General features: G+C 40.2%; 1 protein-coding gene across 1 annotated transcript in view; it reads right to left on the minus strand.

Annotated features, from left to right (window-relative positions):
• The window catches only part of SLC9A4 (solute carrier family 9 member A4), a 58965-nt gene extending 55987 nt beyond the window's left edge, over positions 1 to 2978 (minus strand). Inside the window, exon 1 of the mRNA XM_003274880.3 lies at positions 2723 to 2978. Coding sequence (XP_003274928.1) covers positions 2723 to 2978 — 256 coding nt within the window. The remainder of the gene's footprint in view (positions 1 to 2722) is intronic.
• Positions 2979 to 17362: the final 14384 nt, after the last annotated feature.

Below are 17362 nucleotides of genomic sequence, written 5' to 3' on the forward strand. Positions count from 1 at the left end.
TTCTTCTCCTTCTCCTTATCCACCTCCTCCTTCTTCTCTTTCTCCTTACCCTTTTCCTTCTCCTTCTTCTTCAGTTAGTGCTTATTTTAACCAAACTTAGCTTTCTTTAATATATAAAGGAGGTGGAAGAATCCATAGCATGATTTTCTGAGGCCCTGTGGCTCCCCAGTTTGGCCCTGCTTCCAGGAATCCAGTTTCCTGAAATGGATCCAACATTCACCTGCCTTAAGCCAAGCTGCTCTCTACACAGTTGCAGCAGGAAAAGGCCACACATCCATAAGTAGGGACCTGTAAAGGGAAATGCTACATGCCTTTCACATTTTAAAACTTCTCCCTTTCATGATGGACAAGAGAGTCAATCACTTAAAATTTACAGTTTCAGTCCTTAGAGCTTCAATGGACACAAATATTAAAAGTCCTGTCTGAAAGTCAAAGAACACCCTACAATTATGTTCTTCCCAAAGATTCAAGGAACATTCATCTGTGACGTTCTAAGATGCGGAACTGAAGTAGAAGATAAACCACAAAGTCTGAGGTGGCTTTGTATTATCTTTGTTCTACATTATCTTTGTTTTATAAGTGTGTAGTTGGGTGTTTTAAAAAGGATTGGGGTAGAGTTTTGATGTTTTTCTGTCAGAGTATCTATGGGCAGTAAGTACTAAGTTAACCTATCTTCCCCATTAGGCCAAGTCCCTTGAGGTCAGGGACCATGTCCATTTCCACATATTTCATGAGTGCTCAGAAAATGTACCTTGATAGAATGAAGAATAAAAGGATGAATCATAATAATGATTATTAATTTTATTCTGATTCATGTTTTATAATATAATTTTTAAAAACCCATATGAATTTCTTAAGTGTTAAAATTATAAATCATCATCATCATTATTATTTTGGCCCTAGTAAACAAGCCCTTATACATAAAACTACCAGCCCAGTACTTGGCATGTAGTATATATTCAATAAATATGGCCTTTTTATCTCCTCACTCCTCATGTCCATATGGAATATAAAAATAATCTAAATTCTTGAAGACTAGTAAATATGAAATTGTACTTGAATAAGCATGTCCTGATATCCTACTCTTTTTTTCTAAAGTATGTTAAATTACATCATGAAAATCAAGAACATTTAAACCAACAGTTCTATGAATAATCATATTTTCACAGTGCTCTTCGTTCCCAGACAGAATGAATCTGGGTGCATACAATGCCTCTATAAAACAAGCTAGGTTTTACACAAATATAAAACCAAAACAAAATGCACCCTTTCTGCATTTAGATGTTTATTGATAGACAGAGCAACAACCAGTCAGTGACAGGACGAGTTTCCTGGTACTCAGATCGACTTCAGCCATTTCAGTGAAGAGGAAGCCAGGTTGTGGAGTGGGCAGCAGGGAACACAGAATCTCTAGCATATTGTTTTAAAAGGAAAACTCAAGTACCAAGTAAGATCACCTTGAACACAATCCGTGTCCATATGATTTCACAAAAGATGTTAGACTGCTCTGAACTGAGAATGTTATCCATTTGGAAAGCCATTTTTAATTGAATACCTCTTAAAAATATAGTAAGACCCTTTGTGTAACTTAATCACTAAGCAAATTGCACAAGACTTCTTCAAACTAACAATTCCTATTTAATATTCACACTTTACTAGCTCAAAATGAATAGCAACTATAAAGGAGAGTCTAAAGGGGACTCCTATATCAGTGTCGCCAACACCCATGGGGAGGGAGCTAAGTGAATAGCCAAAGCACACAGAAGGTAACTGCCAGACCTCAAGGCTCAACCCGCATTACACACCCATCCTAGAGAAAATATACACACATATACATAAATAAGAATTCAAATGTTTCATTGATTCTATCTCAATAAGGCAATCTACATACTCAAATAACAAGAAGTTTACAGCTAAGGCAAAGGAGACGTTGTGCTTAGCATTTGAGATAATTTATTAATTTTCCACTTTAGAATAAGCTGGTTTTAAAGAGACAAGGGGGTGTAGTTAGGGATTAAATAGTCACAGAGTATAGTCACCTCTTTGGTTTTTGACACAAAGATCCCTTGACTGGAATTTAATCTATTAACTTCAATTCACTTTATTTCACAAAGGAAACTAGAGGTGCCTCACTGGTCCCACTTGGCTTAGGTGGAAACTAATATTTTACTGACAGATATAATCTTATATACCCTGACATCCCATCACTGAGTGATACGAGTTGCCTATGGTTTTCTTGTTTTATGCTTTCTGTCAATTTGCAAGAAGCACATGCTACTTTTAAAGAATAAACAGTGAGGTGATTGATGAAGCCCACAATTACATAGCCAAGAATATTTTACAGAAGAAACATTATGTGGTTCCTGAAAATTCCACCTTGCATCATGCCCAGGTCTATGTGCTTTATTCTCTATATTTTTAAAGCATAGAATTTGAGCGTTTTGCATGTCAACAATGTCACATGGTTGTCACCCTGAAATGAGAAGAAACCAACACAGCCCAGTTCCCAGAAGTATGCTCTCAATTTTCAAAGCACAATCTCAAAGTATTAAATAGCCTGGTAAAATGAAGTTATAACTTTCCCTTGACTGAAGGGAAGAGAATTTTTAATGTAATAGCAGTAACAGTTAAAAACCTCTTGGCCCATTATCTATAAGGCATTTTCACATTCACTATCTTATGTAAAAAAATCACTCACCAAACCAGGTGTTTAAGGACTTACCTATTTTTGCAAGGGATGCTAGAAGTATCCAGAGAGTGACCTCATAAGGAATTTGCACATAGTCATAATCCAGTTCAAAAACAGATATCCCTTCATCTGGCTCTGAGCTAGCGGCAGCAAACCAAGCGTTAGGTGCATATTGAGCAGTGGAATTTGCAGATTCATTCAAATCAGAAGACGCTTCAGAACACTCAAGAGCCACTAGCAGTAGCAAAGAATTCCAAGGATTGAAAGTCATGAACATCTGCAGAGCCATTCTTGTGGGCTTCTCCTACCTACACCCCTGTGTGGATGTGTGCCACACATCTGAAGTCAGGGAGGCTTCTAGAGAGTGACTGCACCCACCTGGGTCAAAAGTAATATAGGTACAGTCCGTGGGTCCTCCCAAGAAGATTCCGAGTGTGTTATTGAGCTCTGCATGTAGACACTTTCTAATCTTCTTTAAATCATCTTTGTTCAGGCAACTCAGCTTCCAACTCAAACACAGTTATTCAATAGACTTGTTAAAGTCCATGGAGTTACCTGGAGGACCTCCATCCAATCATGGCTTGAGCAATTTATGAAAGGAAGAAAAATCTCTTCACTTAAAGGCATTTCCTCATTTCACTGCATACTGGCTTTGACTTGTGGGTGAAAATTTAAAAGGATACTGTAGTGCTCATTCCACAGATCACTGGAGTCCTTCTAATGAGGAAAGGAAACCTGCCCTCTCTATCAGATCCCAAGAAGGAGCTACCTGATCTGCACCTGTTCCTTCTCTCCTCCCCCTGTCCTCTCATTTGTTTTGAATGACCAAGGCTTCAGGTAGCTCTTGAACTACACTTATTATTTGCTCTGATTTGACTTTTGTAATGAAATCCTTTCTCTGAGTGTGCTCTGGAGGTCACACTGCTGACACCTAGTGGGCACCTGCAATACAACACCCTTGACATGTTCAGCTGTGAACATTAAGGTGACCACAAAATTATCTACACCAGGACAATTTGGGGAATGAATAATAATAATGATTATTATGCAAAGCTATAGGCACAAACCAGAATTGTCCAGCAAACTGTCTTATATGGTCTCTATACATGAGGAAGAAGGAGGATAAGAAGGAGGTGGTAACAACAAGGATGGTAGCAAACACTGAAACTTTTGCATGTTACCAGACTCCATGAGCAGTCATTCATAGAAGGAATGAAGTTCCAGATCTCTATGAACTTTACACTATAATTTTTAAAAAACAGGAAGCCAAAGAACAAGTTCCATAAATACACCTAAATACCTGGATTTGTAAAACTCCATGGCACATCTAGATTTTCCATTTAAAAAACATTTGTTGTTGTTGAAAAGAAGCAGCATCATAGAGTGTTGATGAAAGAATTTTGAGATAATTTTTATGAGCCTACTTCTCGTTCTTCTACTTGTGGCCAGGAGACCTTGGTGAAGTTAATTACCTTTCAGAAATTCCTTATCTGAAACGGGGAGGAAAATCTCTGCCCCACTGGGTAGCTAGGAACATTAAATGAGATAAAGCAAGTAAAGAATTTGGCATATAGTTGACACTTAAATATTAGTTTTCATTTTAAATTACATTTCTTATTCTTTTAGGATAAGATACAACACTTTGGCAATGATTACTGATACTCAGTAAAAAATGAGAATAATACATCATCCATATACTACCCCAACATCTCTTTTACATCAAACTGCAAGATGCTTTGTGTTTTGATTTTTCTTAGTTCATATTAGTGAGTGCAGGGGATTTCCCCCCAGCCAGCACACACACACACACACACATACACTCAGCTAACATCACTGGGAAATTGAGAAAGGAATGGTTGAGAAGGGCTAACAACTAGATGCAAATTCATAGTGAGGCAATAGAATTAAAAGTTCACATATGAATATTTTTTCTTTTTCCTTCAGTTTGACTCCAGGATAGACTAGATTCAGTCACTGAAATGAGACCATCAGGTGGACTACAAGAAGGGTACCCATATTGAGTCAATTATTTTTTCTCAAAGAATATATGAATATCCTTTAATAGAAAGCTGCTTTATAATAGGTGTTTTATTTTTATTTGCATTTTATTGTACTTTTTTTTTGAAAAAGAAATGAGGGAGCAAGTCTCACATAGTGCCTTGTGGAAAGACCAAAACTAAGAATCAAGACTTATGTACTCAGACATTAGTTATCTGATTGGCTTTGGAAAATTACCTGTTTAAGCCTTAGTTTTCTCATCTATAAAATAAAGATGCTGTCTATACCTAGTAACCCTTTCCTGCTCTAAAATTCCAAATTTTGTGAGTATATGGCAACCCGTTTAGCCTTATGATCACCTGATGGCTGATAGTCCAGTCCCTCTCAGAGTAAGAATGTCAATCTTTGGAGGATGGTAGGAGAACAACTTGAGCTCTGCAACAGTCTACTAACTCGTGGTCCAGGTTAAGATGTAGCAGCCCACTTCATCAACCATTGGCATCTCCTCCACTCATGCAGTACTTTCATACTGATGTCCAAACATTCTTTCTAAAATGATTTCTTAGTATAAGTTCCCCAGAAAGTGTATGAGAGACAAAGCTTCCATGAGAGGTGCAAACTAAGGGCAGCAAAAGCGAGGGGAAAGGGGGAAGAAGGGAGAAGCTCTTCCAGAATGACAGCATGAGAAGCACCATAGACTTCCTAGTGAAACAACTATAACTGGTGAGATCATTAAAAATCAAAAAGAACCATCCAGTCTCTGGAAATTGTCCTAAGAGCAGACAGAAATCGAAAAAAATCTTCTAAATATTGGTAAGACCTGACGACATGGCCTGTTTTCTCTACCCAACCCTCAGCTCAATGTGAGAAAAACTCTATTCTGGATGAATATAGCCAAGAGGATGGGGCTGCCTCTAATCCCAGATCCCAGTTTAGGACTACAGTTTCTACCCAGAAAAGTCAGGTTGTCAGCACACGTAACCAAACTCTGCCCTACCCCAATCCTAGCAATATGTTGAACAGACTCTATTGCAGGCAAGTGTAACTGAATCAACCCCATAAACAGCAAATTAGGAATACTGGACCCCGATAACTCTCAACTTATTCATAAGACTGAGTTTTTACAACAGTGGAAATAAACCAAGATGACCAGTGGCTACTGCCCCAGTCCAGCATCCCACTCACACATCAGGGGTATCACTCCAAGACAAGTAGGTTACTATCTCTGTCCCCATCTCCAGAGTAGTGGAACAGAGGTTCTGCCAAGGAGAGGAGACAGGCTATAGAACAGAGAACTCTATAGCTAACTCTAAGTAGACTAACTTTATTCGGAACAAAATATACAGATGTTCAAGCCTAAGGGCACTGTCAAAAACAATGAAGATTTAGGTTGTGAGCAAGGAAGAAAAGCTAGTAGCTCCATGTTTGCAATAAGTTAAAGAGTAGACCAACTAGAAGTTTAACAGAAGAACCAGAAAAAGAGATGGCTGAAAAGAGCTCTCCTGAGACTATAACATGTCTCAAAGACTGGTCTCAAAGATTACCCTGCAAAGGAGCCTGACTTTAATTGGATCAGACTGTGGAGTAATTTATAAACCAAGACATTGTTGAAAACAATAGGCCATTTCAGCCAGCAGTTACTGGAGGCTAACAGTTGAGTGTGATGTCAATAGATACAACAGACCAGCTAGAAGCTTAATAGATCAGTGAAAGAAAGTCAGAGAAGCCTGCTAAAACCGTTGTTATTCTGGGGGAAGGGAGAAAGGGCTTAGGGGTATTATAACCATGCCCCAGGCTTCACTGGCTGAGGATGAGTACAAAAAGCTGCACAGGGAAATAGACTTTGCTGATATAGTCCAGCCAAGCCACTAAACAAACAGCGAACAATTAAGCAACAACAAGCCCTAGAGTTGGGGGAGGGGGAGAAAGCAGCATCAAGAATTGCTACAAGATATCATCTAAAATATCCAGTTTTTAGGCAGAAAAAAATTATGGACTACATACTGTCTATAGAAGTCACATTTTAGTTTCAAAGATACCAGTAGGTTGAAAGTAAAAAAAAAATGAGAAAAGAGATATTACACAAACACTATGCTAAGAGAGCTTGAGTGGCTTTACACTGACAAAATAGGCTTTAAAATAACAAATGTTATTAGAGATAAAGAGGGACATTTAAGAAAAAGAAAACTGTCACTCTATCAAGAAGATGTAACAATTCAAACTTACGTATACAAAGTGGGATTTATCTAAGGAAGGCAAGGTTGGTTTAATATTTAAAAATTATTTCATGTAACAGGCATATCAATAGAATTAAGGCAAAACCACATGACCATTTCAACAGACTGAGAAAAGCATTTGACAAAATCAACAACCTTTTATTTTAAAAACACTCCACAGGTCAGGAATGGAAGGAAACTTCTTCAACATGATAATGCACAGCCAACATTATACTTAAAAGGAAAAGACTAAATACATTTCCCTGAAAGAACAGGAACAAGGCAAGGAGATACACTCTTGCCACTTCCATTCAATATTCTACTAGAGCTGCTTTTAGTCAGGGCATTTAGACATTGAAAAGAAATAAAAGACATTCAGATCAGAAGGAAAAAAAGTCAAACTATTTCCACTTGCATCATCTTTTAAATAGATTACACTAAAATATTTAAATAGAATATCCTGAATAATTGACTAAAAACTATTAGATACAATAAATGAGTTCAACAAGCCTGTAGGATATGAGATCAATATGCAAAAACAAATTGTGTTTTATAGTGACAATGAATAAAACAAAATGGAATTAAGAAAACAATGCCATTTATAATAGCATCAAAAAATACAATTCTTAGGAATAAGTTTATCAAAAAAGTGTCACACTTGTATTCTAAAATAATTGTTTGAACGTAGTTAAAGAAGATCTAAATAAATGGAAAGATATCTCTGTTCATGCATCAGAAGACTTAATATTGTTATGTAGGTGACAGTCTCAAAAATGAACTATCTACAAAAAACTTAAATTTACAGGACAAAAAACAAACAACCCCATCAAAAAGTGGGCAAAGGATATGAACAAACACTTCTCAAAAGAAGACATTTATGCAGCCAACAGACATAAGAAAAAATGCTCATCATCACTGGTAATTAAAGAAATGCAAACCAAAACCACAACAAGATACATCTCATGCCAGTAAGAATGGCGATCATGAAAAAGTCAGGAAACAACAGATGCTGGAGAAGATGTGGAGAAATAGGAATGCTTTTACACTGTTGGTGGGAGTGTAAATTAGTTCAACCATTGTGGAAGACAATGTGGCGATTCCTCAAGGCTCTAGAACTAGAAATACTATTTGACCCAGCAATGCCGTTACTGGGTATATACCCAAAGGTTTATAAATCATTCTACTATAAAGACACATGCACGTATATGTTTATTGTGGCACTATTGACAACAGCAAAGACTTGGAACCAACCCAAATGTCCACCAATAATAGACTGGATAAAGAAAACGTGGCACATATACACCATGGAATACTATGTAGCCATAAAAAAGGATGAGTTGATATCCTTTGCAGGGACATGGATGAAGCTGGAAACCATCATTCTCAGCAACCTATCACAAGAATAGAAAATCAAACACCACATGTTCTCACTCATACATGGGAGTTGAACAATGAGAACACATGGACATAGGGAGGGGAGCATCACACACCGGGGCCTGTCGGGGGTGGGGGGGCTAGGGGAGGTATAACATTGGAAGAAATACCTAATGTAGTTGATGGTTTGACGGGTGCAGCAAACCACCATGGCACGTGTATACCTATGTAACAAACCTGCATGTTCTGCACATGTACTCCAGAACTTAAAGTACAATCATAATTGAAAAAGAACTACAGATTCAACACTATCTCTACCAAAATCGTGTCTTTTTTCCTTTTTCAGAAATTGACAAGCTCGTCCTGATATTCATAAGGAATATGTACAAATTTATTAAAAGAAGATCAAATTTAGAAAATTGATACTTCCCAAATTCAAAACTTACTACAAAACTAGAATAATCAAAATAATGATATTCTGGCATAAGAATGGACATAGAGAGCAATAGAACAGGATGGATAGTCCAGAAATCCTTTTCCCTTATGGTCAATTGATTTCTGACAAGTGTGTCAGAACAATTCTATATATAAAGAATACCCTTTTCAACAAATGGTGCTGGAAAACCTGATGTCTGCTTACAAAAGAATGAAGATCAAATTAATAAAAATTAATATAATTAATTAAATGAGTTATTATCCATAGGGTGCTACAATAGTGTCTGGCACATAGCAAACACTAAGTAATAAAAAGCAGGGAGAGGATGAAATGGAAATGAGCAGGACTTCCATTCATTCAGATGATGTGCAGAATGTGCTGTCATCTATCCTGGGAATAACAGGAATGAAAAAGATGTCTCAGGAAGAGGATGTGATAGTAAAATAACACACTTGTGTTGTGCAGGTTTCTCTGACTAGAAAGAGGATGCAGACATTTATGAAGGGTCAGGGCAATTGATAAGAGGGAGCCTTATAGTTGGAGCCTCATAGTTAATTGAAACCAAATTCATCTTGATATGTCTACATGGTAATATGATCCAAATAATAATTATCAGTTCATTTAATTTCTCAGAAAAGATCCATTCACAGGTACACCAGAGTATCGCAGGGTGCTGTGCACTTTGCTGTTTATACTTGTGATGGTGAAGGGAAAATATAAACAGTTTTCATTTGCAAAGCAGACAGTTAAAAGTATCATCCTGGAATTTTAGGTCAGCAGCAAGCTATTGGATACCTGACAGTTTTGATCTAATTATTCAGATAACTATATTGGTTGTAGAAACTTGACCTTCTCTGACCTGCCTTCCTGACCCCTTTTTGGTGTCAGTCCCAAGAATCCCTGTGGTTCTTGTCATCTGTTCATAGAAACCCGCTCACACATAGAGCCCAGTGGCAGGGAAGGAACGGCCAGACATCCTCTCCCCAGTGGATGCCTTATAATCTAGGTTGCTATATCCTGTCTTCCTTCATGGGACTAATTGAGGGTGGTATACATGGCAAGAGAATCTCCCATCCCCCAGGGTTTCAGCTGTGCACAGCCAGAAGGGGAGCTTAGGGAACGTTCTTCTCTTTTTACCCTCAGTTTTCTAGAGGCAACTTTTGTTTCAGAGAAGCTCCAAAGGAAAAAAAAAAAAAAAAAAGCAGAACTGACACCGTATTTTACACATGATGAATTAGAAAGTCATCTCTCTCCAGGAATAGTTTTCAACAAAATAATCAGCACACCGTTTCTTCCTTCCCATAATGTGTGGTCATAGTTGACTTTACCAGAAAGTATTTGTGTAGCACTCTGAGACTAAAGTATCTGTTGCTTGCCCCTGAATTCTTGATACTTTGTCAGGGCTCAAATTTATATTCTTTTTTAGGAAGAAGAATGAAAAAGAGTAGTGATAGAGAATTGGTCAATGCTGTCCAGAAAGATGATTTGCTTTCCAAGACCATAGCTAGCAATTAAGCTGGATGGCCTGGATCAAGTTCTGGTATATCATACCCCTAAATTGAAAGCCTACATCTTAAGCTGGAGAGAAGTCAAAAGCTATGACCCTGCTTTCAGGACAGAAAGCTGAGCTCTGTCTCTGCTCCCCAAAGTCAAACTTCCACTGCTCAGAGTGAAACAGAGGGGGCTGGTAAAGGTAAAATCAAGTCCAGGAGACCCCCCCAATATGGAAGGAGAGGGTAAATACTACAGTGTAGTGTGGGTGGATGGGGTGGGCATGAATGTAAGCTTTGTAATAAGACAGATCTTCACACCAAAGTTAATGTCAGATTCTTACAGTTCTACTATGACAGCTTCCCTAAGGGAATACAAACTTTGCAAGGGGGAAAAATTTGAAGCTATGTGAACTTGGGCACGTCTTAAACCTCTTTCAGTCTCAGCTATTTTATCCACGATGATGATGATGATGATGATGATGATGATGCCTATTCTAAAGATGTTTGAGGATTAGGTCACATGACACATAACAGAAAGAAAAATTCTTAATACAAAATTGATACTAGATTAGTATTAGATTCATTTTATTTCAGAGTGATTATAAACTCCACATAGGTAGAAGTCTAATATCCTTTAGTATCCTGTAATACTTCCTAATAAGTTACTTGTCCACAAAACATCCTAAATTTATTGGATGGTGGAAATAAGACAGACAGGTGGTTAAAAATGAAATGTGTCATTCTTCTCTATTTACCCACATTGTCACCAGTCACTACTGTTTAGAGAATGAGCCACAGGGATAGTTGAACCCAGTCTAAAATGGCTGAGCTAGCAATTGTATCTTCCCTAATCTTTGCTCTTCATTCCAAGGGCTGATCCCCTCCCACTTCCACCCCACTCAACCCATCACCCATCACCACCAACACCTATGTTAGGAATACCTAGTAGGTCTGTTTTCCCTCTTTTCTTTCTTTCCTCAACTAAATTCCTATTCCCTTAGGGGGGACCACGACACTGGATTTCGAGGAACACTGATTCTCATTAAGGTAGGTGGATAACATGTACTGACATTGGGAAGACGCTGCTTTTGTTAGCAGAAGGATTGCTGATAGGTATTCAGGCAGTTTAGATAAATGGACATGGCAAACATAAGCCAGTGAGATGTGGGCGATACTGTGGACCAGAGGAGATTGCAGTTTTCTCCTTTACTCAGTCTTCGAGCACATGCATGAGTGTGGAGGAAGCCAGCTGAACTTTATTCACAATTAGTCTTTAAAGAACCAACTCGCATGCCAGTGACCACTGCCAACTCCCATTTTCTATGATTAGTCCAGGTAAATCTATTCCTCCTTCAAGGCTTCTGCCTGCTTCATATCATCTCCAGCATCACACACCCAGGTAAGTTTGGGAACTGTATTAATTTGCTCAGGCTGTTATAACAAATTACCACAGACTGGGTGGCTTAAACAACAAAAATTTATTTTCTCATGATTCTGGAAGCTGGGAAGTCCAAGATCAAGGTGGTAGCTGATTAGGTTTCTGGTGAAGCCTCTGTTTCTGACTTGTAGATGGCTGCCTTCTTGCTATGTCCTCATGTGGCCTTTTTTCTGTGCAAGCTAGTGTGAGAAAGAGAGAATCTCTGGTGTTTCTTCCTGCAAGGACAATAATCCTTTGGGTCCAGGGTACTACCCTTGTTACCTCATTAACTTTACCTCCTAAAGACCCTATCACCAAAATCAGTCACACTGGAGGTTAGGGGGTAGGGCTTCAACATGTGCATTTTAGGGGGACACAATTCAGTCCATAGAAGAAATCCTTAGGAGAGCTTTCCACTGCCTGGCTCTGGCTCCCTGTGATGAAACTTGTTGTGACCTGTAAAAGAATTTGTTCTCTTTGTTGTCTCAATTGGCAGAACCTGAGTTTTCTTCAGTACTCTATTAAAACAGAAAAGTGTATCTGCCAATATCCCTGGTACAGGACGCTTCCACAGCTAGCTTTTAACTTCTGAAATCTGTTCTCTGTTACAAGACAGAGTTTATGTCCCCTAAAGATATAAAACTCATGATTATCAGCCTTTAGCAAAGGGAGGGTTTTTGATAAAGCACTAGAGAGACTCTCCAAAGATCCATCTGTATTAAATCATCGAAATGAACTGCTTATCCCAGAAAGCTCTGCTGCAGAACTGATCGTGCAGCTACCAGCTGGGTGGCCACTGAAGCAGAGGCCAGGAAGCATTTTTATACCTAACCAATCTGCCAAGGGTGCCTCAGAAGGAGAGAGCAAGATTCTAAACCTTCGCATTTAGTTTCCCCCAGTGCCTTAAGTTGAGGCCAAGATAAATATCTCCACCTCTTTAACATGGGCTAGCAATACCACGCTGTCCCCAGATACTTCCCTGCCAGTCTGAACTTCCATAACTGGTAAGACATCCTTCCCTTTGCTTGAATACTTCACTTCTCCATCACCTTCATGACACATAGATGAAAGCATGCTCCTGAACAAAAAAATAAAAACAAAAACAAACCCTAAGATTGATAAGAGACAATTAGTGAACAGTGGGCAAAGAAGGCCTGGGAAACACATGTGTGGTTCCAGAAATTTATGAGGCTAGAAGTAAGGGGGCGGGTAATAGGCTCTTGTCAACTAGTAGGCAGGAGCTATCCATGGGGTATTTGCCGGGTGCTCAAATGTAGAGGAAGCTGAAAGCCTCTTGGGTCAGGTGGGAGTGGTGGCTCATGCCTGTAATCTAAGCACTTTGGGAGGCCAAAGTGAGAGGATCCCTTGAGCCCAGGAGTTTGATACCACTGCTAGTAACAGAAACTAACAATAACAATTTTAATAAGTAGGGCATGGTGGTGTACACCTGTAGTCCCAGCTAGTCCCAGCTCCTCGGAGGGGTGATTGGGGGGATTGCTTGAGCCCAGGAGGTTGGGGCTACAGTGAGCCATGGTTGACCTGCTGCACTCCAAACTGGACAACAGAGTGAGACCCTGTCTTAAAAAAAAAAAAAAGTTTTTTACAGAGAGGTCATGTTTTGATAATTGAACCAACTTGTGTGGGATTATGCCATTTTGTAGGCAAATGAATTTGTGCACATGGTTCTTGGCCCAAAGTCATTACTGGAACTACTCAGGTAAGAAGGTTTCTAATCAGAGTCAGGCTGTTTTCTGTGTGAGCAACAAAGATGGGCTTCTGAGGCATAGGACAGCAGGGGCAGGGGCAAAACTTAGGAGCCCAGACGTTGGCTCTGCCTCCTCCAGACTCAAGGGTGTGGCCTAACCAGTGCTGAGTTTTGTTCAAGAACCAAGAACATTGCCGGGCGCTGTGGCTCACGCTTGTAATCCCAGCACTTTGGGAGGCTGAGGCGGGCAGATCACGAGGTCAGGAGATCGAGACCATCCTGGCTAACACAGTGAAACCCCGTCTCTACTAAAAATACAAAAAAAATTAGCCGGGCGAGGTGGTGGGCGCCTGTAGTCCCAGCTACTCGGGAGGCTGAGGCAGGAGAATGGCGTGAACCCTGGGGGCGGAGCCTGCAATGAGCCGAGATCGCACCACTGCACTCCAGCCTGGGTGACAGGTGAGACTCCATCTCAAAAAAAAAAAAGAACCAAGAACACCCAGGGTTCGTAAGCCCCTCATACAAAAGTCACAGACTGTTCACAATTTTATGTGAAATAGTGATATAAGCCCTGAGGATCAAGACTGGTAGGGTACCCAGAATGAGGCTATTTTGGCACCTTTGATAGGAATCTCACGGCATGGATAAAGTGATGGATCTGTAGGAGATCAAATGACCAAGAACATCTTTGCAAGCTACACTGCATGTGCTCCTCCCACAGCAGCCAGCCCTATTCTACTGAGTTTAGTGTCTGTGTATGTTGTTGGATGAGGACCAGTGATGTTGGTTGGGTACATGTGATTGTAATTGATCATACCAATTAAACCCACTTGCCATAAGGTACCCACACTTGCACACTCACAGTGAACCCCATTTTACTGAGAAATATGCTAAATGATGGGATTGCAGTGTATTCTGTTCCCTTTGAGAAATGTCTATATTGTACCTCCCTGGCAAAAAGGAAGAGACATTTAGTTAATTTTAAGAGAGAAAATCAGAAAGACTTGGAAAAGCATTGAAGGTGGCCTGCCGCAGTGGCTCACGCCTGTAATCCCAGCCCTTTGGGAGCTGAGACAGGTGGATCATGAGGTCAGGAGTTCAAGACCAGCCTGACCAACATGGTGAAACCCCGTCTCTACTAAAAATACAAAAATTAACTGGGCGTGGTGGCGTGCATCTATAATCCCAGCTACTCAGGAGGCTGAGGCAGGAGAATCGCTTGAACCCGAGAGGCAGAGGTTGCAGCGAGCCAAGATCGCACCATTGCACTTCAGCCTGGACGACGGAGTGAAACTCTGTCTCAAAAAAAAAAAAAGAAAAAGAAAAAGAAAAAAAAAAACTGTTGGTAAGAGCACCTACTGGAATAAGTTGTCAATACCTGTTGTGCAAGTCTAGGAGTGGGGTGGGAAGGATTCTTCATTAGGATCTTGACTTGTGTGGTGCTACACAAAGAGCTCAGTTCAGTTCAGCAATGATTGCCTGAACTGCCTTGTCACAGGCACATAGCGCAGAATCAAAAGGCAAGAAGGAGGAATTATGTGGGGAAATGAGACAGAACAACACAGAGGGAAATCAGGATGCTGTCCACCAAAAGAGAACTGTTTCAGTGTGAATTTCTTAACTCTGAAAATCATGACAGTTTCAGATGAGAAAACCCTCAGAACACTCTGAGACATTAAGGAAGAGAACAGAAAAGACTCAACTATTTTTGTCAGTTAGGACACTTTAAACTCCACAGCAATAATAAATCATCTAGAAACTTCAGTGGCTGAACACAGGTAGTTTACTATGTACCCACCTTACAGTTCAATGTGGATAAGGAACACCTTTATCATGTGGCCATGCCAGCTCAAGCATGTAGCCTTCAAGGTCACAATGGGCAAGACAGAGTGTGCAAAAGTTATATCTGCATTGCTGCAGTCTAGAAATCACCCTATCACATCCACTCTACTTCTAGAAAATATTAGCCACATAACCCAAACCAACTACAAAGAAGGCTGGGAAAAGTGGCTGTGTGTTCAGAAAAACAAAACGATTTTGGTGAACAGGTAACGTTTTCTCTGTCACATCGCTGCAATTAGCTCTAGTTAAAGTACAATTGCATACACGATCATCCATCCATAACTGATCAGTGGAAGCAAATGAGACCTTAAAAAATGTAGTGAGGCAATGGTGGGAGAAGAGCAACACCATTTTCTGTAGATATCTTAGTAAATTCAGCCTGTTCAATTATCCAGTTACAGATGTGGGGCTTATGGAAAACTCCTAGACGTGAAATGAACCAGAGTACAAAGGTAAGAAAAGCCAGTAAGTGATATTTAACTGTGCCAAGTTCTGGTCAGAGACTTTCCTGTACATAGTTGGCTTTTTAAAGGGCACAGAAACTTACCTGGGGGTGGTACAATCAGAGGTTAAATGGGGCCTTTTTCAGTTGACCTTGAATTTTGGCAAAGGTGACAAATTTAAGGACTTAGAGTGACAAGTGCCCTCTCAGTTCAAACAGAGATGTTAAACAAAACCCCTGCAGGACTTGCTAAGGGCAGCCAAACTGGTCCAGCACTCACATCCCCAGAGACCTATGTAAAAGACCCTACAGCCCCCCAGTTAGAGAGTTCCAAGGTCACAACTCATAGATGTGAGGCTTGTCCGCCAGCGGGAAAGACTGACATTTCACCTCTGCTGAAGGTGTACAGAGCTGAGTTCTCATCCCCACAGAATCTATGTAATTGGAATGTAGACAAGTAAAAAAATCTTGAAAGAGTTTATAATCTTTTCTTCGGGTTTCAAAAATCAGACTGGTGCCTGATCCTCAGCAGGATATCATTGACAGTGGGAGATCAGCAGGAACAAATGCAGTTGGAGAGCAAGGAGAGGGAAGCCTGGGAGCAATGGTGGGGAAAGTGGGCATCCAATTCCCCATGAACCAGGTGAATGCTGTGCAGAATAACCAGGTTAGAGTCACATTGGAAGAATGGACCATTAGGGGCTTTACTGCATGGGGCAGAAGACGAGGTGGAGCCAGAGAAGGTATCACCTTCATCAGGTGGACGTCTTGGTAGGGTTAGGGAGAATGGGTTTACATTTTTATTTTTAAATTAACATACAATAAAATTAGCTTGTTTGATTTACAGTTATGTGCATTTAAATACAGATGTAAATTCACATAATCATCAAAACAATCAGGTTACATGCTCTTTCTTTGAGACCCACCCTCCTCCATCCCTAACTCCTGAAAACCAGTAATCTGTTCTGTCACTGTTTTGACTTTTTGAAAATGTCATAGAAATGGAATCATGTAACCTTTAGAGATTAGCTTTTTCTACCCAGCATACTGCATTGAGATTCATCCAAGCTGGTGCATATCTCAGTGGTGAATTCCTTTGTATTGCTGAGAAGTATTTCATGGTTTGCTTGTACAACTATTTGTTAATTAATTCACCTTGTACCAGCTATCAATTTATAACCAGTTATCAATGTATTACCTCACAACTTTTAACTCACCATTCAGTACCTGCTCTGTGTAATGGATTGAATTTTTGAAGCATTCATCCTATACAGTGAGCATAGTATTCACCTCTTTGGTGCAGGGAGTTGGACAAGCATTACAGGAGGGTCCGTCTGGTTCCAGCTGCTGTGTTCTGTGTTTTTTTTTTTTCTCACTTGTGCTGCACCATCAGGCAGCAGTGTGTGTGTGTGTAGACATCTGTTGGTGCTCTGCAATAGCTATATCCAGAGGAAGCCGTCACTCAGCGACCTGGCAGTACTAGCTTAGGCCAGGGGACCACCTCCCAATATCTTCCTGATGTGGATACTGTGTACTCCAAGCCGCATGCCCACAGTGGCATTCCAAATGCCCTGTGTACCCCCATATCAACTACAGCTCGCCTGCATCCTGAAGCAGTCATGACCTGGCCATGCCGCATGTCCGCCCACCAGCCATGGCTTGACTGCACCTGACAGATTTGCTTCCAGCTTTCCCAGCAACTGTGAACTAGCTCTGACCCAGGCAAGTACGAGACCTTCCTTGCCATTCA

This window comes from Nomascus leucogenys, chromosome 14, assembly GCF_006542625.1.
Source record: "Nomascus leucogenys isolate Asia chromosome 14, Asia_NLE_v1, whole genome shotgun sequence".
NCBI lineage: Eukaryota > Metazoa > Chordata > Mammalia > Primates > Hylobatidae > Nomascus > Nomascus leucogenys.